General features: G+C 38.7%; 1 protein-coding gene across 1 annotated transcript in view; it reads left to right on the plus strand.

The window, feature by feature from the left end:
- LOC122782114 (latent-transforming growth factor beta-binding protein 1-like) overlaps positions 1 to 15511 on the plus strand; it is a 92129-nt gene extending 76618 nt beyond the window's left edge. Inside the window, exons 14-22 of the mRNA XM_044046325.1 lie at positions 295 to 397; positions 2730 to 2816; positions 3757 to 3882; positions 4200 to 4325; positions 8479 to 8598; positions 11540 to 11662; positions 14451 to 14576; positions 14749 to 14877; positions 15501 to 15511. Of these exons, the coding sequence (XP_043902260.1) occupies positions 295 to 397; positions 2730 to 2816; positions 3757 to 3882; positions 4200 to 4325; positions 8479 to 8598; positions 11540 to 11662; positions 14451 to 14576; positions 14749 to 14877; positions 15501 to 15511 (951 nt within the window). The remainder of the gene's footprint in view (positions 1 to 294; positions 398 to 2729; positions 2817 to 3756; positions 3883 to 4199; positions 4326 to 8478; positions 8599 to 11539; positions 11663 to 14450; positions 14577 to 14748; positions 14878 to 15500) is intronic.
- The last annotated feature ends 2053 nt before the right edge of the window (positions 15512 to 17564 follow it).

The following is a 17564-nucleotide window of genomic DNA, read 5'->3' on the forward strand; positions in this document are numbered from 1 at the left end:
CAACAGATGGACTGAACTCCTAAAGACCACGTTCCAGGCGGAGGTCGGTGCAGAAGTGGTCGGTGCAGACAGTCTTTGCTTCCTGGCTTTGCTCGCTGAGCTGTTCATTCTTGCTCTGTTAATAAGCTGTTAAGATGCCATGCAAGCTAAATGCTAATCTGCTTCCGAGCACAGCATCTGTTTTGCATGTCAGACATTGTGCAACGTTTATGCTGACGTCTGGTCCACAACATGTGCATACAGTGCTTTGTCGACCTTGTCCCTTTGGTATAATTGTGTGTCTTGTTGTTGAAGGAGCTGATAGTTCCTGGGTTTAGCGATAGACCATTAGTTGAGCCAATCCTGCCCCAGCTATCACCGGGTGTGTCCACTGTCAAGATGGAGGCAGCGTTCCCAGGTGTCTGTTTCTCTACACTTCATACTTTGTGGTACATCTATTGCTTGTGAAGCTTAGAATACTTTGTCAGTGTCAGTTTTGTTCAAGTTCACTCAGGGTTTGCCAGATCCAAGTTAAGGCTAAGGTTAGCACTTTTTAGCTTCTGCCGAGGTCAGACCACACATTTTAAGCACAACTGACTATATGCAGTCATGAAAAGCTAATGATGGCAGTAGATGTCTTCAGAAGTTACCAAGAGTATTTCATGATGGATTATAGACTATGGATGGACACAGTAGTGCTCCACTGTTGTCCTCTCTCAGTGCTCACAGCACAGATTTGTGGCTCTGTGATTGCTTAATGCAATTATTTTCCCCAAGGGGCCACATGAGAAACTTAAAATATCGTTGATATATATTTGTAAAAAAGAGATAAATTGTATATATACATATATATATATGTATATATATATATATATATATATATACATATATATAAATATGTATATATAGATACATGTGTCCATACCTCAGGCTTTTCAAAATAAAAGCAACACAGTTGTTTATCCATGTTTATGACTGATATACCACGGGCCAGACAGGGATGCCCAAAGGGCCATATTCGGCCCGCGGGCCGTAAAAAATAAGGTCTGGCTTAATGTAACAGTGATTGCAAGAGACCAAAACATTGTGTAGTCTGACCTTGGCATTAAAGTCATGTTACAGGGTTTTATTTTATATAAGTGTGGGTGTCTGATCTGACCTGTCAGGTTGCTGCAGATTGTTGTAGACATTCAACTCAGGTTCTCTGAGTTTTGAGAACCATATTGGAAATATGCAAAAAAAATGATTGCATTCATAATAACAAATCTTTCTACTTTAATGACGACCTAATTTGTGGTGCAACTATTATCACAAGGTGGCAGCAGCAGCAAGCATTGAGATAGTGGACTTCAGTTATGAAATTGAACAGACTTCTTGAATGCATCTTAAAGCTGCTCCTCAAATTTCAACATGCTGTAGATTTAGCAGAAGTGATGATTTACTAGGGTCTGTGAATGCATCTCAACACACTGAACCCTGCATTACTTACAGAAGCTATCATTTGGTGGAGTTTGGAATATTTCATAAATACCATTGAATACTTGTTGCTTGAAATGCCCATCCCTATCTGTTAAAGCAAATTTACTTGCTCTCTGTGTCTTTAAGTCTCTCCAGACATACTGTCTGTTGAACTTGGCTGTCGTCCCTTTTTATGAATATAAAGGGTTTTCTCTAGGAAAAGAGTATGAGGGCTACAATGATGTTGAGGAAGTGGAGCGACTGAGCTTCTGTATCACTAATGATAAAAGGTTACAGGCCTCGTCATGTTCTATGTCACATTATCCTGTATATAAGGACATGAAATCCTGCGATACTCTTATATTGGGACCAGGAATGGGATATTTCTGGCTAAATAAAGGATAAAGTAAAATGATATTATTTTGTGTACAGTAAAATAATAATAATAATAATAATAATTCAATAGTAAAATGGATGGCAACAAGACATAATGTGAATTCAAAGCTGTTTAAGCTGTCTGACTGTCTATTTACCGTGATTTGAGTATGTTTGGAATCATTTTAGTATTTTGGGAATATTGATTACTGGTATCATTTTGATATTTTTACAGTATCCTGCTTTTTTTTAAGCAAGACTGCATGTAGTGTAAAGTAGCTTAATGAATAGCATCCAACACTAAACTTCATGTTGTGCACATGAACAAACTAAGAGAGCATTGGCAGCTGAAGGAGGTTATAGTATAGTGTATATTAGGGTTGTGATAGATTGTTCGTGTGCACCACAACATGAATGTGGAGGAAGTGAGACTCGGCCTGTAGTTACTGCTGAAATGATCTATGAAAGTGTCATACGTTTCAAAGAGGATCCTCTTTGTATGGGCAGCACACATGTTCTCCTTTGTACCTTCATCCATGAGCCTCTGGGCTGTACACAGGGATGGGCTGTATCCAACACGTTTGTTTTCCTGGAGTAATTAAAATGACATCATCAGAATTGTAACTCAGGTCCAGCAGAAATAAATATACAATAAATACCAAATATAATTATAATAATATAATAAAATAAAATAAATATAATAATAATTAAGAGCATTATATTAAATAATAAATAAAACCTATTGAACATAAATGAATAACCGAGTGGCAATACTTTGTCTTCCAAATCAGAAAAAAATGTATATTACAGAAGATGAAAACTCACCATACAGATGTGACATACAGAGTATACATTGAATGAATGATCAAATATAGACTTGCTAAAATGTGTTATTTTTATTTGTTTTGCTTTTGTAGAGGTTGTAGAGAAAACCTCTCCACCTGCACCAGTGGAGATCCTCCCATCAAATGCAGGCCAGGACATCGCCCCCTCACAGTCATCTGGTAACAATGAAATATTCTATAATCTTGATTTCTTACTTTTCATTTAAAAAAAAACAACCTAATTTTCTTCTCTGACTTTTTGTAAATCATGTTAGTATCTATGCTCTTACTTTGACACAAATGTACATACATACAGAATTTCCATTTATGAATATACATGTATGAGTTATAAACACATTTGACATACGTTATTAATGTACTGTATGTAAATGTATGCATTTTACGAGGGGTATTTCATGTAGTGTATATGAGAAGAATGTAGCACTATATTGGTGACATAAATGGCAGTACCACTCTATATTGGCTGTCATATATTTGCTAGTTTCCAACTTCTGATTGAATAAATAAGTTTGTACCCTGACATTTTAACTCTGTAAGTGTATTACTCTATTTATAATATTACTATAATAATTTAATGGAGGATCTATGGGGCACCACTTTCAATTTTACAATCTGGCACCCCAATAGTTGACATTTGAGGAAGTTGAAGAGGTCAGGATGCTGCAGGACTGACAGGGCAGCTCATAGAATCCATGTGAGTCATGTGATGTCTGGAGTTCTATAGATATTAATTGGGTATACAGTCATTTATGAGTTTAAAAATCCTGAACTGTCCCTTTAAAGAATAATGGGAAATGACTGGCTTTGTTAAAATGTAAATTTAAAACCAATAAACAAGAGGTTACAAACAAAACTAAGGATCGGCCTCATTGTCACTTGCATTAGGCGATTTTGCGGACATTGTGGACTTGTGGTACTTTTATATGAAACGTTTAACTTGTGGTACTCTCATTTTATGTTTCGCTTCCTTGGTATTTTACAACATCTAGTAAGACTCATTATACCGAGTGTAAAACTGCTGCCACGTTTCACTCTCTCTCTCTCTCTCTCTCTCTCTCTGTCTATTTCTTTTTCTCTCTCTCTTTCTCTTCGGGCCCAGAGGTGGATGAGTGTCAGATCCACCGTTACATCTGTGGTCAGGGGATTTGTTACAACACCATTGATGGCTACACCTGCCACTGCAATGAGGGATACCGTCTGGATGATGCCCACAACACCTGTGTAGGTGAGGAGTCCACTGGTCAATGTCCTTCTGCAGCACTGACCGCACTCATGTAATAGCTTTTATGCAGAGAGGATGAAGACGTTTCCTGAAAACAAATAAAGAAAAAATCATTTCCATTTGTGGCCTTTATTGAACGTGTTATGACATTTGTCAGCATTTGCTTAGAAAAACACTGTAAAATGTAAAAAAAGGAAAATGATGACACCTTTACACACATACAGGGTAACACTATTACCAGATGAGACACATCCTCTCTCCCTCTCATTTAAAATGCTCCGATGTTGTCCTATGTTGTGTGCCCTGTTTTGTGTGTGCAGATGTTGACGAGTGTTCGGACAGCCCGTCTCTGTGTGTTGGTGGTCACTGCAGGAACACAGAGGGCAGTTTCCTGTGCGTGTGTCCGAGGGGATTTCTTGTTGACGAAGAGGGAACCAGTTGTGTTGGTAAAACTCATGATATTTCATTTTCACACGCGCACACACACACACACACATAGCAACTGCAACAAGAACTGTTATAAGGAGTCAGTTTATGTCAAGTCTGTCAATAATGTTGCATTGAAAATAGAGCTGCAACTAACGATTATTTTCATAATCGATTGATCTGTCGATTATTTTCTCGATTAATCGTTTGGTCCATAAAACTTCAGGAAACCATGAAAAATGTGGATCAGTGTTTGTCAAACCTGGAAATGATGATGTTCTCAAATGTCTTGTTTTGTCCACAAACCAAAATGATTCACTTAATGATTTCTTTGTTACCCAGAGCAAAGAAATTAAGAAAATATTCAAACCGATAAATCGATTATCAAAATAGTAATCGATTAATAATCAATTAATCGTTTCAGCTCTAATTGAAAACTTTAAACGCACATTAATTCACTAGACCTTCCCTTGAATTATAATTAAACAAGTCTCTCCACTCACAAGCTTGATGATAACTACCTTCACTCTTAGACTTGACACATGTCTCCTGACATAAATTATTCTCTAATTTCCATCACTCAACATTACCTGAAATATGAGACAGGAAGTGCAGCCTTGTATGGAAAAGTAAAAGCAAGTTAGTAATATCATTTTTTATGCACTGAGAGTCTCTGTTATCATGAAGCTCTGAATTCAGAAACATCACCAGTGCAGGTGGCTCAGGGACAAAAGTAGGATTCCTCCTTTGACCATGAGTGAGGGGATCATTTCAGGGGAATCGTTGCCCAAGATAACCCAAAGTTTCTATTTTAAATCCCTCCCATTTAGTCCCTGACTCCTGTTGTGGAATGGCACATAGTTCAGTGTTCAGTCCCTAGTTCCTGGTACTAGATGTGGTGGAAACACACCTCACATGCTGCACAGTGCTGTCTAATGGTCAACTGACATGTGCATTATTTTTCTCTGGGAACCCTCTGGGACCTCTCCATAGAACCCTTGGGGTCCCTAGACCTGTTATTGATAACCATTGTTCAAACTACTACGATAGTTTCTGTCCTGTTGATATCAGATCCTAACAGATGTCACAGCTAGAACAGGAGGGGGTTGGACTATGTAAATGTGATGATTCTGTCTCTTGGCTCCCAGAAGGTGTAAATCTTTGAGGCTAAAATTCTCCATAAACCAGTCTGAAGAGTGCCTACATTCAAATGTCAAATAATCTTCTTCAAATAAGTTCAGATTTGCATGTGTTAGACATTGATGGGAAGTTTATCACACTTTCGGAATCTGTCAATTACCACTCGTTCCTGGTTTTTCCATGGCTGGGCACATTTATGCATTGAGATCAAAGATACCCGTGTTTTTATGTTGGAATCCGTCTTGTTACGTAGTCACCCATGACAGACACCGCTCTGCTAACGTCTGATAGCTGACTCCAGTGCCAAGTGTTAAGCATGCCAACTAGGAAGTGTTAAAGGTACAGTGTGTAATCTGCACGTTAATGGTCCTGACACAGATTATCACCCAAAAATCTGACTCAAGTGACAGAAATAATTAAAAAACAGTATTGATAGTCAACACTCACTTTTGTATCGGGTTAGAAAGAACTTATAGTCTACTGGCAGTTAGTTCATTATCTGTAGACATGATTTTGACATTGTTGGGATGAGAAGATTGAAATCTTATCAAAAACAAGTATTTAACTGGACCTTTAAGGTGACACATACTTATGAGTGCACCCTTTAGACAGATTAATGCGATCATAAACACATACTAGCACACTAGTGCACAGTGCAGAGTAAATGGTGCACTTGGGACAATATGTATGCTAGGCACATCAGCCACAGCCTCTGATGCTGGTCAGCACTCGGTCAAATACTTAAACAAACCTGAACCCGGCAAACTAAGTGTGCACTAATGGAATTAGAAGTCTGGAATTTTGGACGACACCAGCGACCACACTGTTACCAGCTTCTACGCCGCTCTCCTCCCTGCTCCTGCCCCGTTATTGGGATATAAATATAAGGCACTCTGTCATTACGTGGTTTCCTGACATTTCAGCACAGTTTTTTTCCCCCACCCACTGAAATGATAGTGAATTAAGGCTGCAGGGGCAAACAGGCCTGATGGTTATTTCCCCACTACTGCAATAAAACTCTCCACCGCTCAACTGTCGACGATGAGGGATCAGATTATGACTTTTTATATGCACACAAATATACAGCCATTGCACCTACTAATAACATTAATAATAAAAAGGAGAGGAGGAATTTTAGACATATTTTAAAAGAAGAGTCATTACACTGGGGCAAAGTCAGCTAAGTTAATGTACAGACTCTTTTGAGTCATGTGAACATACCCCCAAATAAAGCCGAGACATACTGCAACGTATTGTGTGTCAAGAGGAGTAGAACATTTTTCCTGTGAAGGCCTATTTAAAATTTTTACAACATCCTTCACAGGTCATAAATTACTGAACACATATTATAGTTGTCCTCATTTCTTCGTTGCTTTGGAGCTCGTTGATTTGCATGTAAAATGGAGCTTTTCTAGGCTCTTTTACAAAGTGCTTTTGGCTATTGAATTGCATCAATTAAATCAACTTTTTTTATTAGTATACATTACAATGTATAGAATCATAGAAACAGAGAGAGAATGAAGAAATCCCCACATATATATTTTATGCATTTATTAAAGGTATTTTCTTGTTTATTTATCAACAATCTGTAGGTGGCTGTAATGAGGCTTGGCGTCACCCCACATTCAATAATAAGAACACTGTTCCACTTGCAATGACCGTACTTGTCGAGTATGTACTTGAGTCGTATTTCCCAACTATGCAAGTACATGTTTGCATACTTGTATATTGAGAAACAGCCAGAGACTAAATACGCTAGGGAGGCAGAGGTAAAAGTAATAAGACACAGGTGAAAAACATGATGGCAGGGCAGGAAATCAAGACGGAACATAGTAATTATCATACAAACTACAAAATAAAACAGGAAACAAGAAACAACGAAAACATTAATCCAGGGGTCATGACAAAGAACTGGACAAAACAATGTCATTCATTGTCTACAAGGGATGTCCCGACTTTTTATTCCGATACGATACCGATATTGCAGCCTTGAGTATCGATCCGATACGATATTGGCACGAATCATACATACTTAAATTAATTTTTTGTGTTATGTTAGAATAGGCTTGATCAAGTGATGTTACTTCATCAGAGAACAATAATCAGCAACAGTAGATTTGAGAAAAACTGACCCATATATTATTATTAGCCAATGGTTACATCAATTTTAACATAAGAATATTGGATTTCTGGATTGCCATGTTAATTTCATACAGTCTATGGTTCATTTCATCAGGAGGAAAGTAGCAAGTGCTAATAGGGGTGTTTTTAGAGCACCCGTGTTTCACAGGTGACAGCGTGTCTTCAGAGAACACCCCCCTTGTTTTCACTATTTTGGATTAGCCCAACCCACACAGGGTGAGTGACTCGTCCCGCAGGTAAACACAAAGCCCGAGGACCAGCCCCGCAGACATACTTAGCTCCGTGTGTGGAGCTTCAGAACACATTTAAAACACTCAAAGCTCTTGGCATGGCTGGTTTTTGGGGTACAACTAACAAACGGAGGCTGTTGAAAGTCGACAGGTGGTGCTAATGTTGTTTTAGCAGCTCGCCTCAGGATGAGCTAGTATGGTGCTAACAGCTAGCTCACGCTCACCGTGCGGCTTCGTAGCCTTTGATTTCAGAGGTTAAAGAAACATGTTTAACCTGTGAAATAGCAGTAGCACACACACGCTGTTGTTGTGATCGTGTGGGCTCTATGTTTCCAAAACTCGTTTTTTTGGCTGATATCGGACTGATATCCAATATCAATATCGGATCAGGACATCCCTATCATCTACCACGTTATCCTCTACACAAGGGTCGCAGGGTTGCTGGGTCCATACCCAGCTGACATTGGGTGTAAGGAGGGGATCACCCTGGACGGGTCGCCAGTCCATCGCAGGGCAAATATAACCATTCACTCTCACATTCAGTCAATTTGTGTCCAAGACAACAATGCTAGGTTAAGGACTCTACTATGTGTGAGAGGGTCTTATGAATTCAATGTATGATAGTATTGTTTTTAACAGCCTTTTCATAAATGTTTTTCAGATATTGATGAATGTGTGAACAGAACTGTGTGCCCGTCTGGCATCTGCATCAACGTGCCAGGGAGTTTCAACTGTGGCTCCTGTCCTCATGGCTTCCTCGCACATGGAGGCCAGTGTGTAGGTGGGTCACAACAGAGTACATGTGTGCCGTGAGTTTATCGGATTTATTAAACCGAGTAGAATTGATTTTTTTTTCTTTACCCATGTCATTTTAAAACAAAATGACATGTTGAGAAACAAAGGAGAATTTCACATTTACAGAGGTGTTCATACCATTTCCTGTGAAAACCTGAACAGTGTCGTCCTTAAAGTAAACTAAACTGTCTGGACATAATTTAGAAAATCAACACACAACTCATGACCAAGACCAACATAGACCTTATTGCCCACATGAGCTTGCATATTGGCCAAATGAGAAAAAAGATAGAGATAGTACTGTTTACTAAATCAAAAGTACTTGTACTTCCAATGTCTCCAATGTACTTGTAGTCGCCAATGTTAGTTACTCGTACTTGAAGGTGATACGATTCTTAGTTATAATAGTTAGATCACATCCAAACTCTATGGTGTGCAATGTTTTGCCATCAACACATACAGAATTTAGGTCAGAAAACATGGACAGAATAAAAAAATTGCCAATAAAGCAGTAAAATCCAGTGAAGCGTTCCAAAGAACACACAGTGTGGGCCGACTTTTTCCTGGAAATGCTGTTATTTCTAACAGAAACCCAAAGGTGTTCCCATCTCTCTCCCTTTTCACTAGTTTACTGCTCCTTTCATCCCATGTGACACAGCTGTAGCTGTGAGGTTTTGACTGCTCCCACAGCAGCCAAGACGAGCCAAGCCACAGTGGGGTGGCAGTGGACGCTGATGGCAGTCAGAGGAAATAATTAGGCCGTGCAAGAGAGTCCTTTATAAAAGTTAATAACCCGGCACACAGATGTTTGTGACACTGCCAAACTCAGGGAAATGTGTCATCTCTTAGAGACGCGTGTGCGTGCGTCTGTGTGTGTGTGTGTTCTTGTATTTCTCACCTCTTAAGGACATTTTCTAGCAGAAACACTCACCTTGGCAGGACCAGTAGTCCACATGGAGACTAAAACCTGGTCCTAATGAGGCAGAACCTCGTCTGTCCAAATGAATGGAAGTGGGTACTTAAACCTGTGTGTGTGTGTGTGTGTATGGGGTTCCCACTGGTCAATCTTGGTGTGCTATGAATGGACGTCTTGTTGCCCAGAGCTCCTGTCATGAGTTCATTCTAAAATGCTGGTATTTGCACCTTGTTAGTTTATTATTGACCATGGTGCTGAGGCCTCTTTTACCTCTTTTAATTGAGGTTTAAACATAAATAAACATACATTTATGTGTAATTCTTTGAGAGTTTTGCCAGGACAGTCGGCTTTTCAACTATTTTTCTTACAAACCCCATTTCCAGAAATGCAATAATAAAAGGTCCAATCTGTAATTTAATGAATCACTGAAAAAAACTACCTGACAAATCTCTTTTCTTTATCTACAATGAAAAGGTTTCACTAGGGATGGCCGATATTGGCTTTTTCTGACCGATATTCGATATTGCCGATATTGCCCAACACTTAATTTCCTATTCTGGTATCATCCAATACTGATATATACAGGCTTTTTTCCCACAAAACTATTACTTATTCTGTTATTATTTCTTGTCCTTAGGATTAGGGTTTCTTTCCTGTTTTGAAACAGTTTGCAGTGCAGTTGCAGTAAATACAGTTTCATCATTGCATAGTCCATTTTAGTCAGGAGGCTACTTTTGAATTGAATTGAATTGACTTTATTCCTCCCCCAGGGGGGAAACACACATTCACCACAGCTCAGTTGTGAAAAAGAGAATAGAATACAAATAAGAATAAGAATATAAAATAAGATTAAAAAAAGAACAATACTATGCAATAGTGAGAACATTTCAAAAAATAAAAAGTTACAAAGATAAGAAATTACACTCTAATATAGAGTAGTTATCAGTTATCAGAGTAGTTATCAATTAAATTGTAATATTTAATTTTTAGATTTTATATCCTGGCCATGCATATATTAATTGTTAAATTTGTCTGTTTCAAAGATATCAGCCCCCGTCCTGAAAACCTCAACATCTGCCACCAACGCCTACAACACACAATCATAACTCAACAACATGATTTTGAATACCTTATTGATTGGGTTGAATAAAATTACATTACTAAAAAAATAGAGTAAAATACAATTATCATCGACTAAAACTAGAGGAAAATAGTCGCGGGTTATTCTGACTAAAATAAGACTAAAATGCTCAGACGTTTAGTCGACTAAAACTTGACTAGACAAATGAATGTGACTAGAACTAATAAAAACTAAAATGACTACTGCCAAACTATAAATATGTCATATCTTAATACACAAATCACAATTTAAATTCCAATTGACTAATTTCTCGCCTCAAGTGATCTTAAAACTGCGTTATTTTAGGTTTATATTTATTTTCCCTGATTAGCTCATTACGGCAACAACACATTTAACCACGGGACTCCCAGCACTGCACGGTGATACACAGCCTCTCTTATTATTGTGCGGCTCTCACAATAAGAGGAATAACTCCAAATATGCAGGGTGACAGAGATATTGTCTCAATAAAAAAAAACATTTGCACAAAGCAAGCCGATCCACTTTTCTATGTTGATAAGAGCATTAAAATGCAAAAAATTATAAAAATGATATGACAAATGAATGAAATATAATGGGACAAAAGGAAATTCAGGCACATTTATGACATTAATGCGATTCATCGTGATTAAATATTTTAATCGTTTGACAGAACTAGTTTTTATATGACAAGCACATTTGAATACTCATTTTTCTGTTCACAATGTAACAACCTTGTGCTTTAAAAGCTCTAAGTCCTGTAAGGTCTATATGGAATGTATATGTCATGGTTGCGAGTTTGTGAGTTTCCACTCGAACTTCGGGCCTCAAGCCTTTAACACTGATTTGTCTACAGTTTAATGCTTTTGTCTAATATGATGTGTTATGTTATTGAACTGTGTGTTGTTATAGATATCGATGAGTGTCAGGATCAGCGTGTGTGCACCAGAGGTCACTGCCGGAACACGGAAGGCTCCTTCATCTGTGAGTGTGGGCCGGGCTTCAGAGTATCAGCAGCTGGAGACCAGTGTGATGGTATGATATCGCTCAATATAAGAACTGTTTACTGTGGCTGTCTGTTGGTTTTAGTAAAAACTATTGAAACAATTTTCATTGAAGAAGCAGGAAAAAAAACACACATGGATTCAGATATCGTCAGAACAGTTTCAGGCTTCATTCAATCGTGGAAGTAAATCAGATATTCCCCTGTCAAAGCTAGCTAGGAGATGCTAGACCAGGGGTGGGCCATTATTTTCCCCATGAGAAACAAAAGATATTGTTGAGGGCCAGGCCAAATTTGAATTAATTTAATTAACTTTTATCTCTTTTATCTAAAAAAGCAGTCAATTTGTATTTTGTATTCTGGTTATATAATAAGATAATAAACATGGAGGGAGATAATGATCACTCCTGAACTTAACTTATAGAAGAAACTTACCACATCTTAACGCTGTCTTCGATATCGGCTGCGTCCGACTCCTTCGTGCGCTCTTCGTCAGATAAGTTATTTCTCTCCGTGTTTGGTCACGTAGTAGCGATTCAGATTGTAATCCTTAAACACATCGACTTGTGTACCAAAGACTAAGCACACGGCTTTACCTTTGACACCTGTAAAGAAATATTTAGCAGTCCATGTCTTGTTGAAAACGCGCCATTCGGAATCAACTTTTTAGACATTTTTAGGGGGCCAGGGGTAACTGGCTAGCGTCACCTGTCGCTGTGCAGACAGACACAGATATGTGCGTCCATACGTCAGGCTTTTCAAAATAAAAGCAACACAGTTGTATTGCATGCACAATCTGTGTTTATGACTGACATACCGCAGGCCGGACAGGGATGCCCAAACGTTCGTATGTGGACCACGGGCCGTAAGATGCCCAGGTCTGTGCTGGACCATTCAGTAATTACTAAACTCTAAAAGTAAAAGTGGTGCAAACTATTTTAATTTAGGATTAACTCCGACTTGATTGAGTAAACACTTACGCTATTACTAAGGTTATTAGGAGAGGATGTTGACTCCTGTCATCTACAAAACAGAGATTATGCCACTGTTTACATTCTGCAATAGCTGCAAACTAGCTAGTAATTCCTTAGGTAGTAGATAAGTAATTACTAAATCTGGAATTTAGTAAGACTTTTACCAAATTTGTGCAATTTTACCCAGGTCAGTATGTGTGGAAATCTAGCAATAGCAAACTTCACTTTGACACATTACAACCAATACACCTCACCCTTCCCTTCAGCCTTTGTGTCCAAGCCCTGAACAATGTAAAGAGCATGTTTTTGTAGCATTACAATTTTTAGTCAAATGACGTAAAATGTATGCTTTTTCTCGGTTTTCAATATCATTAACACATTCTCTGTTAGCTTTCAGTAAATGTGCCCAAATACACCACAAAATAAATATAAATATACAAGCGCTTCACTCATGTTGGGTGGCATGATGGATGTGACGTGACAGATTTGTCAAACTGTCAAGATGAAATATTCCAACTTTCAACATTGTTTCAGAATTTGAGGATACAATTGTAGTTGGGATATATGGTCACCCAGCCATTGTTGATGGTTAAAAGAACTAGATGTTCCTCCTCGCTCTAGTGGAAATCACATCTCTCTCATAATAGATGACAAGCACTTAAAATGCTCATCCTGGCATTATAATACAGAGTAGATAAGTCCCATGTGTTAATGCACCATCACATTTAAAAATATGGTACAGTAAACTGCACTAAACCTTGCATTAGATAAACTATATTAATATAATAATCCCCTGAATTCTTAGACTTGTTTAAAAGTTGCTGCAAATCTAAAGCAGTTTCAATTAACATCTGATTTCACATGAAGTCATCAGACACATGATACAGATGTTTGTTTAATTTAGGGGTTTTTCCACCTAAGAAACAAAAAAACATTTTAGAAATGTCCTGCTGGATGTTGACTGTGACTGTGGATGTGGATGTGGATGTGACTGTTACTGTTACTGTGACTGTGACTGTGACTGTCTGTGGCTGTGAATCTGGATGTGACAGTGGCTGTGACTGTGGATGTGGATGTGGATGTGGATGTGGATGTGGCTGTGACTGTGGCTGTGACAGTGACTGTGACAGTGGCTGAGGATGTGACTGTGACAGTGACTGTGACTGTGACTGTGACTGTGACAGTGACTGTGACTGCGGATGTGGATGTGGATGTGGATGTGGCTGTGACAGTGACTTTGACTGTGACTCCACTTCTATCTTTGCATGAAATTAAAATGTATTATTTTTATTGTTATTTTTTAGGTTTTTGAAATCCTGAAAGCTCCTGTGTTCCTGTGAGCTAAAAACACTGATTGACTTTGCTCTTTGGCATGGGAGAGTGAACGGTTTAAAAAATGACAGAAACTTCAGTTTTCAGTGGCAAAAGTCATTTCCAACTTAGATACTTTTCCAACTACTCTCCATAAAATTTTTGTCCTTCACAACAGTTTTGTTGTAATAACCTCATCTATATTTCATATTTCAAAACTAACTCACAGTTCCATTCTCACTCAACTTGCAACTCAGCAGAGCTCCATCTGCCAAAGTTCCTCACTTGCAGAGGTCAATTTTAAATCAAATTCCAGGGGAATCAAATTATGGAACGACTTTTCCATTTGACAAAAAACTGTTTAATGTTACAAGAGATAATTTTCATTTTTTTACTGCTATTCTTGTCTGTGTTTTTTTTACTCATTGTGATGTACTTTACTGTTATGAATGTTTGCTTTAGTTTTCTTGCCTCTCCCTGCACTGTTACTATCTGGTGTTGACTCGTTTGTAATTTTGATGTGTGCATGTTTCAGATGTGGACGAGTGTGTAGAGGAAGCGACGCCCTGTGACGATGTAGGAGAGTGTGTGAACAGCCTGGGCTCCTACACGTGTACCTGCCCGCAGGGATACCAGCAGGTCAACAGCACCACCTGCAGAGGTGAGTGCGCGCGCACACACACACACACACAAACACAAAGGTTTGCGCAGCTAGTCTTAGGCCTCTGCATTGACTTCCATTCATTTGGACAGCATAAACTAAGCTTGTGTTTCTGTCCTAAAGAGGAAACACGCACACACACCTCAGCATATCTCTGTCTGTGTCGTTCCAGATGTTAATGAGTGTATGGACGAGCCAGAGCTCTGTTCCCCCAATGGAGAATGTCTCAACACAGAAGGATCCTTCATGTGTGTGTGTGATAGTGGCTTCACTGTCAGCCTGGTCACACCCTCCTGTGATGGTAGGAAACAAAAACACAACACACTCACACACACACACACACAACAATCATTATGTAGAGAATAATATCCATTTCATTTTATTTAAATTCTAAATAGTAACTGCTCTGTATTTACGTATATAACGCCTGTTTAGTCCTGATGACCACTCGATGTCATATGTCCCTAAGTCTGTCCTTTTTCCCCCCTGGATAAGACGTTATATTACAGTAGCTTATATTTTAAGAAATTCATGAAGATATCAAAACCAACAATTGTTTCAGCTCGGTATATAGTGTAATGCATAACAGATTTACCAAGTTCACTAAGACGAGCAGCAGAGGGCACCACATACAGATGAAGGTGCACCTTGATGATGTAAATAAAGACCAGTAGCTGACGATACATGGCGCCGTTGCTAATATTGTAGTCATTTGCTCTTTGCACTACCTTCAGGAATGTTCAGGAATTTTGTTTCCTGAAATGTGGATATGGTAGAGTGACATTTTAGTCACGTGGTTTCTAAATTTCATCCTTTATTCACTGTATTTGTATCCACTGCATATGTTTGCAGTTACTTTTTATCGACACACCAACTTTTTAACCTCCCTTAAGTGTAAAAACGTTTATATGATATCTCATGTAGCCCTGGGTTGAAAACTGTCCACGTAAATTTAGTGTAAACTGAATATATATATTTGAAAAAGACACAAGAACAGTATCTATACAGGTTATATTGTGGATGGACTTCTCATTTAGCAGAATCTGACTTTTACCTTTACATTAATTTGAGTTCTGATTTACTCACTGCATGAAGTGTAATTATATTTTTGCATACATATGCAGGCCATAGTTACAGTTTTTTTCAGTAGCTAATGCAGCAGTTTTAAAGTGGTTGCAGGTTCAAGAATACACCTTACACAGAGGTCAGGGTTGGTTTTAGTATTAATATTTCTATAAAAGTAAGAGCATGACCTGCAATTGAGGGAAACTCTTTGACAGATTTTAGCAAGAGTAAGACTTTCTTTCCTCAGTGAAACACCTGACCAACACCCACAAACATGTCAACAATCGTCACAATCACACGTCCACTCAGTCTACTGCAGGATAATTCACATTTCCAATACATTCCCCAGTCAGAGAACAAAGAGCATCACACATGTCTTACCAGCTAAGCAGCTTCCCAAGTTTTGCCTGGAGTCAGCGCCTACATCACTCGACTGTATGTCTCCACCAATAATTAGAAACTCCAGGAACCTTTGACAAAAATGTTCATACAATTAATTACACAGGTGTAGAGAAGGCCACAAGTTGCACGGTGTCTTTGTGGATCTGGATGAAAGCGTATGATCGCGTGCCAAGAAAGGAATTGTGGTATTGTATGAGGAAGTACAGAGTGGCAGAGAAATATGTGAGGGTGATGCAGGACATGTTTGAGGACAGTGAGACAGTGGTGAGCTGTGCAGTTGGAGTGATAAATTGATTTAAGCGGAAGGTGGGATTACATCGGGGATCAGTTCTGAGCCCCTCCTTGTTGGCACTGGTGATGAACAGGTTGACATATGAGGTCAGACAGGAGTCACCATGGACTATGTTGTTAGCAGATGATGTTGTAATCTGTAGTGAGACTAGGGGACAGGTGGAGCCTGGAGAGGTGAAGGTATGCATTGGAGAGAATTCAATTTAATTCAATTCATTTTTATTTTTAGATACATTATCTCAAGGCAGTATAAGCAGTGGTGGGCTGTCAAAAAAGAATTTTTTAATCATTATTATTATTATTTTATTTTTTTAAATAATCAAATGAATGTGTGTCTGAACGTGTCTGAATTCAATTACTTTTGCAGTATGTTATGATTATATTTCCAGAAAGAATATGGTTATTTTTTGTGAAGCTTAGCTGGATTTTCCTGGATGTCATTAAACGCATCGTAGCTCCGTGGACCTGCTCTAGTAGTATTGCTGGCCTTTCGTTGAAGCTGCCATTTCCTATTTGGTTATAACTTTGACTGACGTGTGTCGTCAGCCAATCAAAATGTGATATCATAGTGACAGAACGCCCCAGGCCCAGCGATGTGTCTGGCGCTAGCCCCCGCTGTTGAACCTTTGGCGGGTTTTGAAGTAAACTATGATCACTGCATTAACACCACCGATCCATCATGTTTCTGATCGTTTGGAGATCGTTTGGAGAAAAGGAAATCTAACAAGCACCATAAACCCCAGCCTCATGGAACCAAACTCTAAGATAGCACAATCCTTGTTCAGGTCTAAATATGTAACTATTGAATACAGAAACTACTGTAGATACATCACTTTATGTCCATAATCTTTTCCTTCATCATCATCTCTATTCCTACCCTCTCAACAACTTTGTCACAGCCAGTCAGAGGTATCAGAAAAAACGTGTTTTCTTTCTTTCACATGCTGATCCTGTTTTCGAAAGCTGGCTGGAGTTTTGGCTTCTGTGGCAAAGATGTTTTTAATGCCCCCTCCTGCCCCAGAACAAAAAAAAAAATAGAGAGAAGGAAAGAAACAGATGGAAGCCTTTGAGCTGGCTGTCTAGACAAGGAGGGATATTTGTTGCTCTCTGCCTCATGATTTATTCACAGGACTCAGACTGAGCGGTTGGTGTGAGTGTGCGCTTTTATGAAACTGCTTCAGTAAGATGAGTTCAGTCAGCAGAGTATGACAATATTTATTGAAGTACAAA

The sequence above is a fragment of the Solea senegalensis genome, linkage group LG15 (genome assembly GCF_019176455.1).
Source record: "Solea senegalensis isolate Sse05_10M linkage group LG15, IFAPA_SoseM_1, whole genome shotgun sequence".
NCBI lineage: Eukaryota > Metazoa > Chordata > Actinopteri > Pleuronectiformes > Soleidae > Solea > Solea senegalensis.